We start from the raw sequence: 16,464 nt of genomic DNA, 5'->3' as shown, positions 1-16,464 counted from the left end.
TCAAGTGTGGTCCATCACACATTACCAAAACAATAATAGTTCTGCAACGTAATTTTTAACCGTAATGCTAAAACATACTTATTAGTAATTTTAATCCGTAATCTTTTTTGTTTTGGAAGTGTAGAATATAAATCCTCTAATCATATGATATGATAGAAAAAACCAAAGTACAATCACATTTTTTTCCCCCACGTTGCAAAATGCAATTTGCATTACAACCTCCAATAATAACAATAACTACATATTCACATACTTAAATACTTAACCCTAAAATAATAACTAAGAAATTACCAAACTACCCTTCACTCTTCTATCTTACTCAACCTCGCCGCATACTTCCTCCGTCCGCTACCACCACCACCGCGTCTTTTCCCATTCCTCGTCGTCTCTCCATTAGATCCTACCGCCGCGACTCTCCGTGCGGAAAAGATCACCGGAGGTACACATTTCCGACGACACTTGCATTTATCTCGGCCACAAGAGCCACCACTCCTCATGAGAGCTGAGCTAGCTTTAACAGCCAATGCAGCCATCTCCTCTGCTTTAAGAGACTGGTGAAGCGCGCTGAGAGGAAGAGCGAAGTAAAGCTGACCAAGCTGAAACTCCTCGTCGGCGCTAATGGCGGACACGACGTTGTCGAAGTCCATATCATCGGCGTTACAAATGAAACACATCGGATTCTTCTGTAGCACGTAACCTACTTTGACCGGACTCGTGAACTCCATCATCCTCCCGTCTTGTAAGATCAGCTTCGCCGTCGCTACTTGTGTCGACTCGTACGAGCTGCATATACCCATGGTTTTTGGTCTAACTCAGTGAGTCGAACTCGTTTTCCGGGGAAATAGTAGAAGAAAAGGTGATGAGAAGTGAAAGGTGTTTTTGCATGTTATTTATATATAAAAGGGAAGTGCCACGTAGGAATCTTGTCATTTTGTGGTTTATGTGTGTTTTTAATATTTGTTTTTGAAGTTTGAACGACCAGTGGGGGCAATGACAGGCTGTGTAAGTAAGTTGGGAGGATGACAGCTTTGAGTTGTGTTTTTTGTTGTTTTACCCTTTGGTTTGGTGTTTAATTACGAGTTTAGGGACTGTGTTTTGTGTGAATCATAAACTCGTTTTGCTTAGTTTAACTAATGACCTCTATTTTCTTGAAATAATAAGGATAGATAGATAAATGAACCGGTCGATACCTATTTCACTCACATTATCATCAAATTTTTGTAAGTTTGTGTCTCTATCTTTTTATCAATTTGTATGCTTTAGTATTCTAGTTTCTGTTCTCTTACTTCGGATTTGTTCGATTCCCTTTCGTAATCGCTTAATTTAAATGAAAATTTGGAGTGACTAAAGAAAAAAAAAAAGACCAATCGATATGAGATTATTGTTGATATTTATGTCGCAATTAAGAATAGTTTTTGAAAAGTATTGTATGAAAGAGATGTTAGACATTTAAAAGTGGTATTCAACGAAAAAAAAAAATATTTGAATCGGGTTCGAAAATTGGATGAAAAGTTCACGAAAGAGATTGTTATACGTTTAAAATTTAGTTTGGTTGATTTCTCAAAACAAATATATATATTTTTTTCTAGTCTAGATTACTATCAAGCTTTCAAATGTATCATCTTTTCGCATGTGGCATGGTATCTTAAAATCCTTGTTTCCACGCTATCATAGAACTATCGTGGGATTATTGTATTTCTCTTTTTATGATCAGTCTTTCTACTTTTAACCTTGTTATGTCAAACATTAAGGATCAAATACAAAACTGTCATTCTATTTTTATTCTAAACCGTGTACTACATTTGAGTGATTGAATAAGAAACAAGCTTTTGAGCAAAAAAAAAAAAACCCTCTAAATTAGTAGTCTTTGCAATGTTTATTATAGTAGATTAGATAGTGGAGTTAGTGATAACAATATTATCTCATAAGTCATAACTATTGATTAACTAAATACTGCCAAATTATGAGTGCAAATTGACTATAAAATAACAAGTTTTATCAATGTATAATGGTAGTTGGAAGTGTTAAGATAAGGTTTGTTAAAACTGAAAAGTAATTATACATATTTCTAAGATTACCGTTTAACCTTTGTTGGAGTATATTTGTTTCTTTTTGATAATTATATTCTATCTACATCAAACCATATGTTCTGTTCGTGATGCATTCAATTTTGCGACTAAGGAGTAGTATATATCTGATGGTGATCGATGTGGGGATGTGTATATGTTACATGATCTGAAAATTTATTAGTATATCTGATGATAACAGATACTCGATTCTTTTTATAAAATATGAAAAAAGAAGGACCATGCGTTTATATGGTTCTCATTTATTAGTAAGTTGCAATTTCTTCAACGCATTATTTGTTTTTTTTTTTTTCATTTACGTACGTGAAGAGATGATTAGCTTTTGCTAGCACTTTAATAAGTCTATGGTTTTTGATGGTCAAGAAGCTACGAGATACATTACTACAACCATTGAATGTTAATTAATTTCATTGTCGAGTATGTAGGGATGGACTCTATGACTTAAAATGGCAAATTATTCATTGCCCATATTATAAGCTAATAATTACACTTTTAAAATATTTTAGTTTTCATCTTTAGTTAATTTTAAAGAAGTAGGTTTATATATTTAGGTAATTTTAACCATACAAAAATATAATAATGAGAGCAAAACTGAATGTAGCAAAAATTTAACGTAAAACTAATAAAGCCATCTTTATCGCCACAATCCCACGTGCCTTAACCCATTAAAGAAAGGGCAAAATATTAAAACAGTGTAATCGAAAGGAGTAATCGGGTTTTCGTTAAGATTTGTTTAGAGAGGGTTCCTCTGCCAGGTGTGAAATCGTGAGTGGCTAATTAATATGTTTGTGTGCTTTGATTAATATATTTGTATCTTTTTATATTTCTCATTTTAATTAATATGTTTGTATCTTTTTATGTTTCCCATTCTTATTTTCATTGTTTTTATTAATAATTTTGGAATTGTATTTTCTGTTTCTTTTTATTTTCAAATCAATTTTATGTTTATTTTCATAAGTTTTCAATTTAAAAGTTATTCATTTAATTTTAAAAATTGAGGTTCAACCAATAAACACTTTTATAATTTTGGTTCTTAATTTATTCTCTTACATTATTAATATAATTAAAAATCTCTAAGTTACATCTTTCCATTTATCCCTTTAAAGATGCTCTAACAAAGCCATCTTGCATTTTTTTTTAATAAAGATTTTAGAAAATTATATACCCCTAACATGACTTATGATTGAACGTTAATTTGGATTTACGAACATGACTAATGAATGAGATCAAAATTTATGTCCAATCCACATATTTTGGATTCTCATTGACATCCATATGTGCAATCATTTTGAACCATTGGTTGTATGTTTATAGTACCACTCAAAAGATGATTTGCTACGAATAATCAATTCACTACAAAGAAACCTATCATATGATTTATGCTCTACAACTTTCTAGTAGTTAAACAAGCTAAGAAGGTCCAAAACAAAGACTTGTAATTTAGATTATTAATGTACTTTTTTTTGTTAAAAACTAATGTATTATTTGACATCAAAAGTATGAAATAATTTAATTTTTAAATTAGTCAAGTATCGCACAAAAATGTATTTAAATCTAAAAAAAATGTTAACATTTCAACTATTGTCAAAGTCAAGTAACCTCTGATTATAATTGATGAAATATAACATAACATGCACTGAAAATAAATAAAAACCATTAACAAAATAATGTTTTTTTTATATATCAAATAACAAAATAATGTTAAAGTGAAGATAAAAACTAGAATTGGTGGCTCTCACAGAGACGGTGGCAAAAAAAATCGAGAGTGATTGGGATATATGACTGACGATTGGATAAGAGATGTCATTTGGTGGAAGACACAAATTTGAAAGAAGTAAACTTGACGTTTCAAAGATACATAATCAATCTATGTACATAATTGCTATCTAAGGCTGTGAATAGATCTTGTGAATCGAAGCGGATTAAACCATTAGTAAAGTAACAATCCGTCGCATATTAAAGTTATTTTATATAAAAATTAATATATAGTTGGTCCGTGATTAGTTTCTTTTATTTTTTATTTTTATTTGAACTGTATAAACTAGAGAAATACTTTTAAATACTATCATTTTAGTTTTTTCCAAAATACCATAGTTTGTTTTTATTCCAAAAATACCACAAAGTTTTATCTTTCCGAAAATACCATAAACGTAAAAGGTGATTTTTGAAGATGTATAATTATTTTCTTTAATGTTTGGGTTGACTATTTATATTTAGCGTAGAGTTTTTAGAGGTAGGATTTAGAAATTAATTTTAAATGTTCAAAATATTAGTTTTAGTTTTGTGTTATTTTTGGAAAAAATGTATTTTAGTAGTATTTTTGGAAAACAAAACTTGTAATGGTATTTTTGGAAAAATACATATTTAATATTATCATGGTATTTAAAATAATTTCCCTATAAACTATTAATTACAAAATACGAAATAGAAATTTTCATGGTAATACTAGAACAAAATTGTTAGCTCTAAACCATCACAACCATTTGAATCGTAATTGTCATCTACAATTCTATATTTCTATTTATGTTCATCATTACATTGTACCACCTTTGGATAATACATTACATGCTCACTCACTATAGAGTTCATGAAGTCGATGTACAAAGATAAAGAGAAATTTTCTAATTGGTGATGGACTTGATCATGAGGACAGTGACAAAACCATCCGAGTGATTGGGATCTATATGACGTGGTTAGATCTGCCACGTTATAATACGAACTCCCATGACGTGTCTCCTTCAATAAGCGTTGTCCTAAGTCCTACCGCTCTGACTTCGACAACTTGTTGCAGAACAAGGAAGTAAAGCTTGTCATCAAGTCCCCCTTATTACCCGGTCACAATCTTTTTTTCATATTTTGTAGTATATATCTACGTTAGAAATCTTAGATAATGTTTTCTTTCTAGCTGTAATTTGTGATTTGAAATGTAGTTTTATTAAGAATTGATGGATGTTTAGCTGTTTTATGGAGTTTAAATGATGATTTGATAGGTCAATGAGTTAATTGTCAACTTAAGCACATTGATGCCAACCACAAGTGACTTGTGTATTCCCTATTTTATCTTTATTTGTTTTGCTTATTTTTAAAAACTTTGTGATGAATACTTGTACTCCAACATTAAGACATGTTGTTTTGGTGATTACTTAAGGAAAGGTGGATTACAAAATAGATTGAAAGTATTAATACATGATTAAGTTAAGTCTTTTGAGCTTGAATACTCTCTCGTGCAATGGAAGGAGAAACAAATAGGCATGTTGTAAAGAAAACCCTAATCTTTAATCGTAAAACACTATTGAAACCGCCGTCCGACATCTGTAGATACTCGTTAGAACAAGACCACCGATAAACCTGGACGATGTGAGCCGAACGGAAAAAGTGACACATGATCCATCACCATTCTGCCATCGTAAAACCGTGAAAAGGAGGAAGAAGAAAACCGAGCTTACCTTTATCGAGGACACTCCATGCTTAGACATGAGAGTGACACAAGGTCGATTTTGTTTTGATAATTTCGTTCGGTTTGGTGTATGCGGATTGCACCCTTAGTAGCAATTGTATGGGCTTAAATCCGGAAATAGCCCTTTGAACCTTATTTATAAAATTTGCAAATGCTTTTTCAAAAATAAAATAAAAAATGTTGTTAATATTAGAAGTTAAATTATTTTTTAATTTAGGCTTTTCTAATTAATAATACACTTGTTGGCTATGATACTTGTAATTTGTGTGTTTTGATCAAAAATTAATTTTACAGAATAATTTGGTCTCTATAATAAATATTAGAGATAAACTAATATAAAATTTTCAAATACTAAACTAATATAAATGTGGAAGCTCCCTTAGTCTAGTGGTTGACGAAGGGTCGTTTAAAGCTTCTACACCAAGAGGACTGGGGTTCGACGCCCAGGTAATGCGATTTATTTAATTTGCAGATCAAGGAGATAAGCTTACAGGAGATCTATAACAATGCACAATTAGAGCCGTTCGCCGTGATTTTACGCATGGAGAAAGAGATGTCGTCAGGAAAGGGTGTAATCTGTGGTGAATCTATAAGGGTCGGACAGAATTGTCGGTAGTAGAATCGTCATTGTAACAATTCTCATAATTTGCAATAAATAATAAATCAAGAGTTAAAAAAAACTAATATAAAGTTTTTGAAAGATTAATCCATATGAAAAATAGAATAACAAGTAATGACAATAGTTAAAAACTAACAAAAAGCAAAAAAAAAAACAATGAAATATCATAATATAAATAAAAATATATAGAAAACATTATAAACCTCCTCCTGCGCTCATTGTTATTACGTTTTTTGTTGGTTTTTACTATTGTCATTTTTTTGTACATGTTGATAAACTTGAGCTTGCACTTGAAAGTTGAAAGTTAAAGAATCAGTTTATTGTTGATAAATTTGGAGTTGGTTATGATTTAGTGTGGAAACGATTGTAATTTGTAACGTAGGTCAAAACCTAAACATTATACAATACTTTTTTCTTTTGTGGTGAAAACATTAACCAATAATCTTTAAAAACCCTTACAAGAATAAGATTCAAAATCTAAATATATTTACAAATCTTTGAAAACCTTTAAAAGAAAAAGATTCAAAATCTTGATATACTTAAAAGACTAACAATCACAGTCTGTCAGTATGAGCAAGACCGTTGGGTTCCTTAGTAGAATAAGGAAGCAAATGAGGTGAACAGAAGGTAGAAAACGAGAATAAAAATACAAATGGTGTAAGTGATTTTGTCCTTGTGAGTGAATGCGTTTTTGTATCCATCACAAGCTTTAATGTGTTTACTAAGAAGAAAAATGCTACCGATAAGGCATAAATTAGCTCCCGTATATCTTAGGCCGTCTCTGAATGCAGCCACCAACTCTATTGGTGTAGCCACAATAAGAAGAACCGTTGCACTTGGTATCTCTAGCGATTCTGCAAGGTTTTTAAACTTGTATGAGATTCCAAAATTCAAAACCACAAAATTGCATGTTATCACCGAAATTGTATACTTAAATGGGATTGATGGATTTGAATGGATATTGAGTATGTTAACCCTAGTTAAAGCATTTAATTCTGAGCTCTTATATAAGGAATTTTACGGGATTCTCTACTATATCTTCAGTGACGGCCATGTGAAGTTTGGGGCCCAAAACAAAATAATTTTTTTAAATAGGTTTTATTGATAAAATTTAAAATTTTTAAAAATGGGACATATTTTCTGCTAATAGATAAAATTTAAAACACGGAAACCAAAATTTAAAATTTAATAAAAATGGGGCATAATTTTACAAAAAATAAAATAAAATTTGGGACCTAATATTGTGAAAACAAAATATTTTTTGGGCCTATTTCTCTTACTCAAAATGTCAAAAATTTTAGAGGCTCAATACTAATGTTAGAAATCCCAAATTGCTCTCTAGCATCTTTATATAAACTTCAAAGATTATTAATATCATAATCAATATTGTTTCCAATGGTACAGTTATGAAAATTGCGTACCAGGAAAATGATTTGGTAAGAAAAGCCTGAAAACAACTGCGAGGAGTGCCATCAACTTCCCAAATTCTGTAGCCCTGCAATACATATAGAATACTTTAATCCAACTGTTATACATGTTCAAGAGTCAAAAACAAGTACAAGAACCAAGAACAAAAACTTTACCTTAAGAAATGGAAGATAACGAGAGGAAGGCTAGCAAAGAGGTAAGGAGCTAATAGTGAAGTCAACATGTTGTTTGAGTACTTCCATTTCGTTCCATCCAAAATCATCAGCAAACTTTAACCCACAAATAAAACATATGAAGCATATTAAAAAAAAAAAAAGTGTAAGTTATACATAAATCAAACAGTTTAAGACATAAAACAAACCATCTTAGTTTCTTACACAGCAGCCAAAGACGCGATCCATCTTAGGGATAAGGTGAATATAGCTAGAACTCCGTTGCTGTGGATTAGCCTCTCTGTGGTGACTTGAATCTCACCCAGAAACTCAATCTTTTCCATTTTTGATACCAAAAACAGAAGCAAAGCACAACTCAAGTTGTAAAAAAGGAGAGACAGAACAAGAAGACTCCAAACTGAAGTCTTCGCCGTTGTGTTTACTTATCTTATTATTAGTTTTGTCACGGACTTGCTAATATTATTAATCCTATATATCTTATTAATTAATAAGACATCCATAGTTGAAAAAGTGTGGAGAAGAAAATTCCATGACTACAATACAATATGCTAAGAACTTTATTTGCATGCAAAGCTCTAAGACCATGTGCATCGGTTCATTTTTTTTTTTTGTCCCATTAAACTTTTTTTTTCTTACTTTTAGTCTTTAAAAAAGAAAAAAAAAAAAACAAAAGGTGACCAATCGCAGACCGGCACGTGTCAGTGGGGCCCATAAACAGTTGAGAAAGAGAGTAGAGGACGTCGCAATTGTGACTTTGTAAGTACGTTTCTTATTTTTTTTTCTATTTTTGATTTAAATTTAAATGTTTTTTTGTGTAGGACAGTGTGTACACACGCTAATATATATGCTCTAAGATGATTATTATTCACTTCAAAGCGCTTTTTATATGCGGGTACAACAGAAGTGATCTTAAACTATCTAACCTCAAAATAAGAACGAATTTATAGGTTGGCATATATTTGGACCAATTTCCAACCGTTAATCGACGAATATAAAACTTAATTGGTAATTAGTCGGTAATTTCTTGACGAAATCTTGCTTTACGACCAAATTTCTAACGGATATTCATCCTTGGTCGATAATCGGCTCACAGATTTTTGTTTTTAGCCTAAACCATAACCAAACATCTCAACTCGTAAAATCTCATTGTTTCCACCAGAATCAGCCAATTTAAAACAAACACCAGATGGAACTTGGGAGTCCTACCAAACCCAATAAATGTTTCATAATCATTTTTGGTCCAACGAGGCTCCATCTACCTTCCTTGGCTTTGTAAGCAACTACATTAGACATTGTCACCACGTAAAACTTTCGTCAATGCATAAGAGTCGTAATTTATGTTATCTCATTATTTATTAGCACGTTTAGTATGTATGTGCACCTCTAGAAATTCTTACTAAATTGACAATTCATTTCCCAAACTATTTTCTAACATTACCATTCATAAATGTTGAAGATTAATATCATATTGATGGTACTGTTCTAAAATTGCGTACCGGAAAAGGCTAAAATAAACTGTGAGGATACCGATACATTTGAAATGGATGGGCCCAAATGGGGTGGGCAAAGGAATCACAGCCCAGGGGACTATGACATTTTTTAAAAAATTTACATAAGAAAAGGGTCCAAAAGTTTTAGTAAAAGGGCTTAGATTTTTTTAAAAACTATTAATTTTATTTTATAAAAGCCCATATAATTTAAAAAAGTTTTATAATAGTGTAATTTTTCTTAAAAAGGTCCAAAATTTAACTTTAAATTTTAAAAAATCTCAAAACAAAATTTTATTTAAAAAATAGCAAAAAAAAAAAAAATTTTGCCCAAGGGACTAGAAAAATGTTGAGCCGGGGCTGTCCATTTCCCAAACCTTTCAAAATGAATATTTAACGCCGATCATTGTCACATGCTCATGAGATAATAACAAAAATCCTTACTTATGTGTGTATTGATTGTTAACTCAATAACTTGAAAATAAGTGGGAGGAAGGCTAGCGAATATGTAACGATCTAAAAGTGAAGTAAAAAAATGTTGTTTGAGTACTCCCACTTTGTTCGATCTTATTCTTAAGACTTCACAAACAAATAAAAACAAAAGAAAAATATGAAACGATCACAAATATATATTAAGACATGAAAGATTTGACGAAACTATATGAAAGGACGCGACCCATCATAGGAGCAAGATGACCATTACTAGGATTATTGATTTCAAAATCACGTTTGTTAATTAATTATTTTTTATTTTTGGAAACCAATTAATTTCTAAATACTAAAATCATTTGCTACTGGTTTACTGGTTTAATGTTGGATTTAGAAATCTACATTAAATCTTAAATGAATTTGAAAGTGAAGAAGAAGGATTCAAATATGTGAATAAACCATAATAGTTAAAAATTGGTTCCAAAATCAATTAGAGTATACAAATCTCATAGGAGTTATAAATCAATGAACCCGTAACAGTTGTAAACAGCTATTTTGCGGTAAAATGTTCAGTATTAAGAAGGAATGTAATATAGTATTAGGAAAGAATGTAATAGATCATATTATTGTGTATTTGAGAATATTTTATTCCTTTCATATTAATCACAAGATAATTGTTCTTAAAACCATTAATATTCCTTTTTAAACATCCAATTTATAAAATAACTTGTTATACATATGTTATCTTAGTCAATAATCTATTGCTTTAATTCTCTTGATAAATTAGACACGGTAAATGGGATTCCCTAATTTCTTGTCCTAATTTGTTGCTAAGTATTTGACGTGGTCAACATGTGTGCTTCTCACTTGTGATTTTGTTTTTGTACAGTTTTTGTTTATGTACTTTGAATTTTGTTAGAAACTTTCTCAACTCGTTATTATTATTAGTTGATAACTAAATGTTTCTAATTATTATGTTTGTTTTTGTTGAGAGAGTTGATGTGATCTTTTTAATTCAAAGGATGATCTAAATGTTCTTAGTTTGTTTTTGGTTCCTTGTCATTTAAGCTAAAGCATATATGGTTGTATTTCTTGTGCTTCAAGATAGACATGTCTCATTTGTCTTAGCTTGTTTTCTATGTTTTGATTCCATTTTTTTTTGTGAATTTTTTAATAGTGTTGTTTTTTGAGAGGGAATGACTTTAACACCTTGTGCAGCATGCAAGCATTTGAGATATAAATGCACACAAGAATGTATTATTGTGTATTTGGGAAAATTTTATTCCTTTCATTTTAACCACAAGATAATTGTTCTTAAAAACATTAATATTCCTTTTTAAACATCCAATTTATAAAATAACTTGTTATACGTAACTTAGTCAAATAATCTATTGCTTTAATTCTCTTGATAAATTAGACATTGTAAATGAGATTCCCTAATTTCTTGTCCTAATTTGTTGCTAAGTGATGTAGCAATTTTACCCTATCAATTAAATTATCGAACCTCAAGAAGCAACTAATTAACACACAAGAGTACACAAATTTGCTTAATAAGAGATGAGCTATGATTTCTAAATGTAACTAACAATGTAATTTAAATCAAGAAATGCAAAACAAGATGAAAGAAAACAATAATCAAAAGACTAACAATATTCGACTTGAAACAAAGCGGGAAAAGAGCAATTGACTAAGCAATAAATAAAGACGAATTCTCGGATTAAGGCAATTGACTAGAATGACAAAGAGATGTGTTATGGAGTCTCAAACAACTTATAACAAAGAATGGTCCTTAGGACATAGAACACTAAGCAATACTAACACATTTTCATGACATTAATCTCTTTACTAATCAATAAATTATCAACTTCTTTCAAAGGTAATCAAATGATCAATAAGCATTATAAACAAGTCTATCTAACCACTAATCACCCTAATCAACAATTTCCAAAGGATAGGAATGAAAAACACTTAAAAAAGTTTTGGTTCAGGAATTTCATCGAACACCTTCCGGGCGTGAAATTCCTAAGCTCTAAATCAACATAATCAAGGTTGATTTAGCCTTATTAGCAACCAATAAGCAATGATTTTAAACAATCTAATCCTAAACTCTATAACCCAACTACTAAATCATCCAAATCTACCAAAACCCAAGAACTCTTAAAGACTACTCACTCATGATCATGTAACCACAAAGCAATGAAATTGATCTTTGAATAAACATAATTAGAGAAAAGTAGAAGATAAAACTAAAAGAGAACAAGATTAAATTGCATAAATTTACTTAAGATTCATACAAATATTCCAAAGATAGAAAAGAAATTGAAAACAAGCACAAAAGATAGCATAGATCCTCAATAATGAAGTTTTTGAGGTTTTTATAGAAAGATTACAAGAAAACCGGGTCAACCCCTATTAAACCAGGTCAAAATTTGGCACTATTCATGCCCGGTCGGGCCTTTGGTCGAGCACCAGTTTCTTCAATTTCGTTTCAGGTTTGTTCTGAGAATTCCTTAGGCCCGCCGACCTCATGCCCGACCAGTCTGGTCGGACACGGTGTATATACGTCCAGTAAAATAGCGATAAATCTTTAACGACAGCTTGGATTGACTTGAAACCACCACCATTCGAAAGCTAATTCAATTTCCTACAACTTTGATTAAGGACTCTGAAGCTAAATCTCAAGAAAAGACCTTCATTCGGATCGATCTTTGAACGACACGACCGAGTGCTCGACCAACCGGATCGGGCGAGACACTTCACCTCCTTGTTTCTCCTTTTCTTTGGTCCATTTTTGCTTCTTTGATTCACTTGCTTCATTCCATGGTTCCTCCATCATCATTATTGCTAAAAATGCTTCAATTAAGTTCTTTTTTTTACCTTAAAAGCTCCAAACTTCTTAATGAACCTCCAAGTACCTACAAAGACTCAACTAATGCAAATTGCAATCCTAAACACACTAAACATGATGAAAAATGCATGAAACTAACTTATAAACAATGCTTAAAAACCAATAAAAACAGTAGATATCACTAAGTAATTCACGTGGTTAACATGTGTGCTTCTCACTTATGATTTTTTTTGGTAGAGTTTTTGTTTATGTCCTTTGAATTTTGTTAGAAAATTTCTCAACTCGTTATTATTATTAGTTGATAAAAAGAAAGATTTCTCTTCAATAATTTTACTGGAAATTCTCGATTTTAAAACTCATGACACAATTCTTATTGTCTTGTTTAATATAGGTTTTTATCTGACACAATTCTTATTGTCTTGTTAAAACTCATGACACACTTCTTATTGTCTTGTTTAAACTCATGACACAATTCTTATACTCTTAATGTAGTTCATTCTTTAACTAATTTTTCCAATTTCAGATTTTGTATTGTTTAGAACTTTGTTCTTATATACAGGTATGTTTCCAATTTTCTCTTGTGGTATAGGGTGAAGTACAAAGTTAAGACTTCGCTTTTTGGTTTTCTTTATAAATGCAAATCCAATATATCTTACATGTTGTTCGCAACTCTAATTATAGAGAATCGATAGATCGTAGAAGATGAAGCCAAATGCAACAAAAATTATGCAAATCCTAAGAAATTAAGAAGAAGGAAAGAAAACAAATAACTAAATAGCTTGATGGGCAAGAAATCACTCGATAAGGCCCATCAAGAAAAAAGGCTTGCACTGCATCATCTTTGCGCTTCGGTATCTCGATTTTCTTTATGTCATGTAGACAAGTATGTTTCCATCCATTTTTTGCAATTTATGTCATGTGGGAAAGAATATTTGTCTAATACCATCAATATTTTTTTTTTAAAAGTGAACTTTTATTTGTTTTTCTATATAACTAAAGATTTTTGTTTAGTTTAAAAGATTTAGCTCAAAATAATTCAGATTTAGTTTCAGAATGATTTGGCATTTCAGTATAAAAAAAAAAATCAATTTTTATTCATACACTACATTCTCTATATCTTAGTCATCTCTCAAAACATTCAGTAATCAGTATATAGCAACTATATGAATAATCGATGCATCCGGAATCACTAGCGATTCTACTTGATATTGTTAAACCGAAAAAAATATTTAAAATATCAAAATTGTATTTAATGAGTTAAATTTATATTAACTTATTTGTTTTCTCATAGTTAGTAGAAATATTAAAAGAGTGACACAAAATTTTCATCTCCAAAAGAAGACCACGTGGCATGTCAATTGGTCAATAAAATTATATGGTTTATCTTATATATTTAATTTTTCTGTATCACATCACATTGATCAATTTTGCTTGGCTTAGCATTTTTCTTATCGATCATCATAGAAAAAAATGGCTTCGACTCTTTCGCTTTCTCTCCTCAGCGGCGGCGGCGGAGCTCTCAAGGCACGTGCGCATGTTAGCCCACCACGAGCCGCGCATCTTAGCAAACCAGCGCCTCCTTCGTTTTCACTATCCGGCGCGTCTCGTAGGAACCTGTTGTTTTCTTTGACGGCAGCGACGGTGGTGACGGGACTTCAGCCAGCATCAATGGCGGAGAATATTCCGTTCTTCGGTATAAGAAAGAAGCTGAAGAAAGCAGAAGAAGAAGCGGTGGAGATCGTTAAAGAAGGCTTCGAGACGGCGGAGAAAGGTGTTGATGCGGCGGAGAGAGGGTTAGAAGCGGCGGAGAGAGGTGTAGAGACGGCGGAGGAGGAAATTGTGACGGCGGTTAGTTTTAATGGATTGACACAGGCCGGAGCAGTCGTGGCTGCTGAGTTAGTCGGAGTTCTTGTCGCCACGTCAGTGGTGAATGGGATTTTAGGACCAGAAGCTCAGAAATCCTAGGATTGAAATGTACTTTTCTGTTTGGGAATTAAAGAAAAGATTTGTCTAAATAATTTTTATGTTAAATCAAAGTTTTGTAATATCATAAACTCAGAGATGAAGAAGATAGGAACTATGTGGTCTATTTTGTTTTAGTTTCGATTTTTTTCCCTTTTTATTTCCATGCAAAATAACTAAATTGTGTGGGTTGACAAAAAAAAAAATAACTAAATTGTGTGGCTCTTATAATAATAAGTTTTAGCTTTACATAACGTTTCAATTGATCAATGGTAACAATAATATTTGTATTTTATATTTAATTGAAAACTAAATATATCTATTTTTCGATAAATTCTCTTTTAAAATTAAACAAGGTTCTAAATGTTTTACATTTTGAAATTAAATTGTTACCGTTGTGATGGAAAAAAATTAACGGAAACAAAATCTTGGTATTGATTTCCTTAAACTCATATTAATATAACCGTTGTGATTGTGATATTAATATATTATCAATTTTCTTTTCTTTTAATTAACTTCTTAATTAATTTTGCTTTTAAATATTAAAAATATACTCTTTCTCTCAACTCAATGCTTCTTCTCCATTCTTCCGTTTGATCAAGAAATCAAAATTCTCTGTTTCTCTCGACTCAACGCTTCTTCTTCTTCTTCTTCTTCTTGTTCTTCTTCTTCTTCTTCTTCTTCTTCTTCTTCTTCTTCTAAACCCTACAAATCAATCTCCTTAGTTCGTTCTCTTGTCGAACAACAAAGCATATCACTCTTCGCCTTCGATTCTCTGATTCATCATCGGTGTAAAGCTTCTACCTTTATAGATTTCCTCTGGTTGATTTGTTGTTGTGAGATTCGGTTTGATGATCGAGAAACAGGGCGATCATAGAATGCTGAGGTTTGAGACATGGTGGTGATGATCGAGGCTTTTGATTCCTCTTCTTCTGGTTCGTCTTGGGATCTCTATCTACCTCTGCTTCGTCTTCATGGTGGTGTTGCTGCTTCCTCTTTCCCTTTCAAGGTACACTGCTCTGTTTATTAAACTAATCTCTCTTAGTTCTAACGATTCTTCTTCGTTCTCCTTGCTCGAGAGAAATCAAAATTCTCTGTTTCTCACCACTTCTACTTCTTCATCTTCTAAACCCTAAACCAAAACTAAATCAATCTCCTTTGTTTGTTCTCTTTGGATTCTCTGATTCCTCTTTGCTGAAAAAGCTTGTACCTTTAGATTCTCTGATTCCTCTTTGCTGAAAAAGCTTGTACCTTTAGCTTTCTCTCGTTGATTTGTTGTTGTGACTTTTGAGATATGGTTCGATGATCTAGGCTGAGAAAGATATGAAGCAGAGAGATCAAACGGTGGTGTGGCTTGAGACCTTGTGGTCGTCGAGGCTTTTGGTTCCTCGTCGTTTCTCTCTCTTTTAGTTCCTCTTGAGATCTATCTACCTCTCTGCTTCGTCCTCACGGTGGTGCTCTTGCTTCTTCTCTGCTTCTTCCTCATGGTGATGCTCTTGCTTCCTCTTTTCCCTTCAAGGTACCGCTCTATCTCTTCTTGTTCCTCTGTGCTGGATATGGTCTTGTTGTTGATGTCTTGTGTCTTAGAATTGAACTTTTATCTAATTTTAGGAGTTATATTAAGTAGCAATCATCATCTTTTTGCTTTTTGGAATTAAGATTAATTTGATTTGATTCTGTGTCTTCATTGAATATTATAGGCGTATATGTATATAAGATTGATGGAAGCCAATGTTGGCCTTATGATTTACGTGTTTGGTTAGTGTTCCTCTCTTTGGTTTTGTAATGAGTATTCGTGGTTCTCTCTGTCTCCTTTAGAATTCCTCTTTTGCTTAAATATTACAAATCCATGGATCTGTAGACAAAGGTTTCAGACCTTTTGATAGGAGGAGGTATGTTTGTTCTTGGTGAGCTATTAGTTTCTAATTCTCTGTTGTTGTTCTCTTGGTTTTGATTTTAGTTATTAGTATATAT

The 16,464-nt window shown here is 31.8% G+C and overlaps 3 protein-coding genes across 4 annotated transcripts; 1 reads left to right on the top strand and 2 right to left on the bottom strand.

Moving 5' to 3' along the window:
- Window positions 1-130: 130 nt before the first annotated feature.
- Window positions 131-992, bottom strand: LOC17888446. The gene has a single exon (XM_006295068.2). The coding sequence runs from the start codon at window positions 795-797 to the stop codon at window positions 303-305; it is 495 nt and encodes a 164-aa protein (XP_006295130.1). The 5' UTR covers window positions 798-992; the 3' UTR covers window positions 131-302.
- Window positions 993-6,627: 5,635 nt separating this feature from the next.
- Window positions 6,628-8,168, bottom strand: LOC17889678 (cold-regulated 413 plasma membrane protein 3). Of its 2 annotated transcripts, none has more exons than XM_023784968.1 (4): window positions 7,969-8,168; window positions 7,747-7,860; window positions 7,585-7,658; window positions 6,628-7,017 (listed from the first exon to the last, which is right to left on the bottom strand). In XM_023784968.1, the coding sequence occupies exons 1-4, from the start codon at window positions 8,085-8,087 to the stop codon at window positions 6,755-6,757; spliced, it is 570 nt and encodes a 189-aa protein (XP_023640736.1). In that variant the 5' UTR covers window positions 8,088-8,168; the 3' UTR covers window positions 6,628-6,754. The 2 variants fall into 2 exon arrangements, with proteins under 2 accessions (XP_023640736.1, XP_023640737.1); XM_023784969.1 differs by having other exon boundaries at window positions 7,953-8,042.
- A 5,745-nt stretch (window positions 8,169-13,913) lies between these two features.
- Window positions 13,914-14,586, top strand: LOC17889725. The gene has a single exon (XM_006295070.2). It carries the CDS (start codon window positions 13,999-14,001, stop codon window positions 14,491-14,493), a length of 495 nt encoding a protein of 164 aa, XP_006295132.1. The 5' UTR covers window positions 13,914-13,998; the 3' UTR covers window positions 14,494-14,586.
- Window positions 14,587-16,464: the final 1,878 nt, after the last annotated feature.

The sequence above is a fragment of the Capsella rubella genome, unplaced genomic scaffold, assembly GCF_000375325.1.
Source record: "Capsella rubella cultivar Monte Gargano unplaced genomic scaffold, Caprub1_0 scaffold_4, whole genome shotgun sequence".
Taxonomy (NCBI): domain Eukaryota; kingdom Viridiplantae; phylum Streptophyta; class Magnoliopsida; order Brassicales; family Brassicaceae; genus Capsella; species Capsella rubella.
The sequence above is the reverse complement of the archived record's forward strand: the minus strand, read 5'-3'. Positions and strand labels throughout refer to the sequence as shown.

Bases quoted from the DNA above. Each gene is read 5' to 3' on its own strand.
- LOC17888446 (XM_006295068.2), bottom strand. From the start codon at position 797: ATGGGTATATGCAGCTCGTACGAGTCGACACAAGTAGCGACGGCGAAG.
- LOC17889725 (XM_006295070.2), top strand. From the start codon at position 13,999: ATGGCTTCGACTCTTTCGCTTTCTCTCCTCAGCGGCGGCGGCGGAGCT.
- LOC17889678 (XM_023784968.1), bottom strand. From the start codon at position 8,087: ATGGAAAAGATTGAGTTTCTGGGTGAGATTCAAGTCACCACAGAGAGG. The intron at 7,861-7,968 runs GTAAGAAACTAA...TGTGGGTTAAAG, and splicing joins ATCGCGTCTTTGGCTGCTGT to TTTGCTGATGATTTTGGATG. The intron at 7,659-7,746 runs GTAAAGTTTTTG...TATGTATTGCAG, and splicing joins GTTATCTTCCATTTCTTAAG to GGCTACAGAATTTGGGAAGT.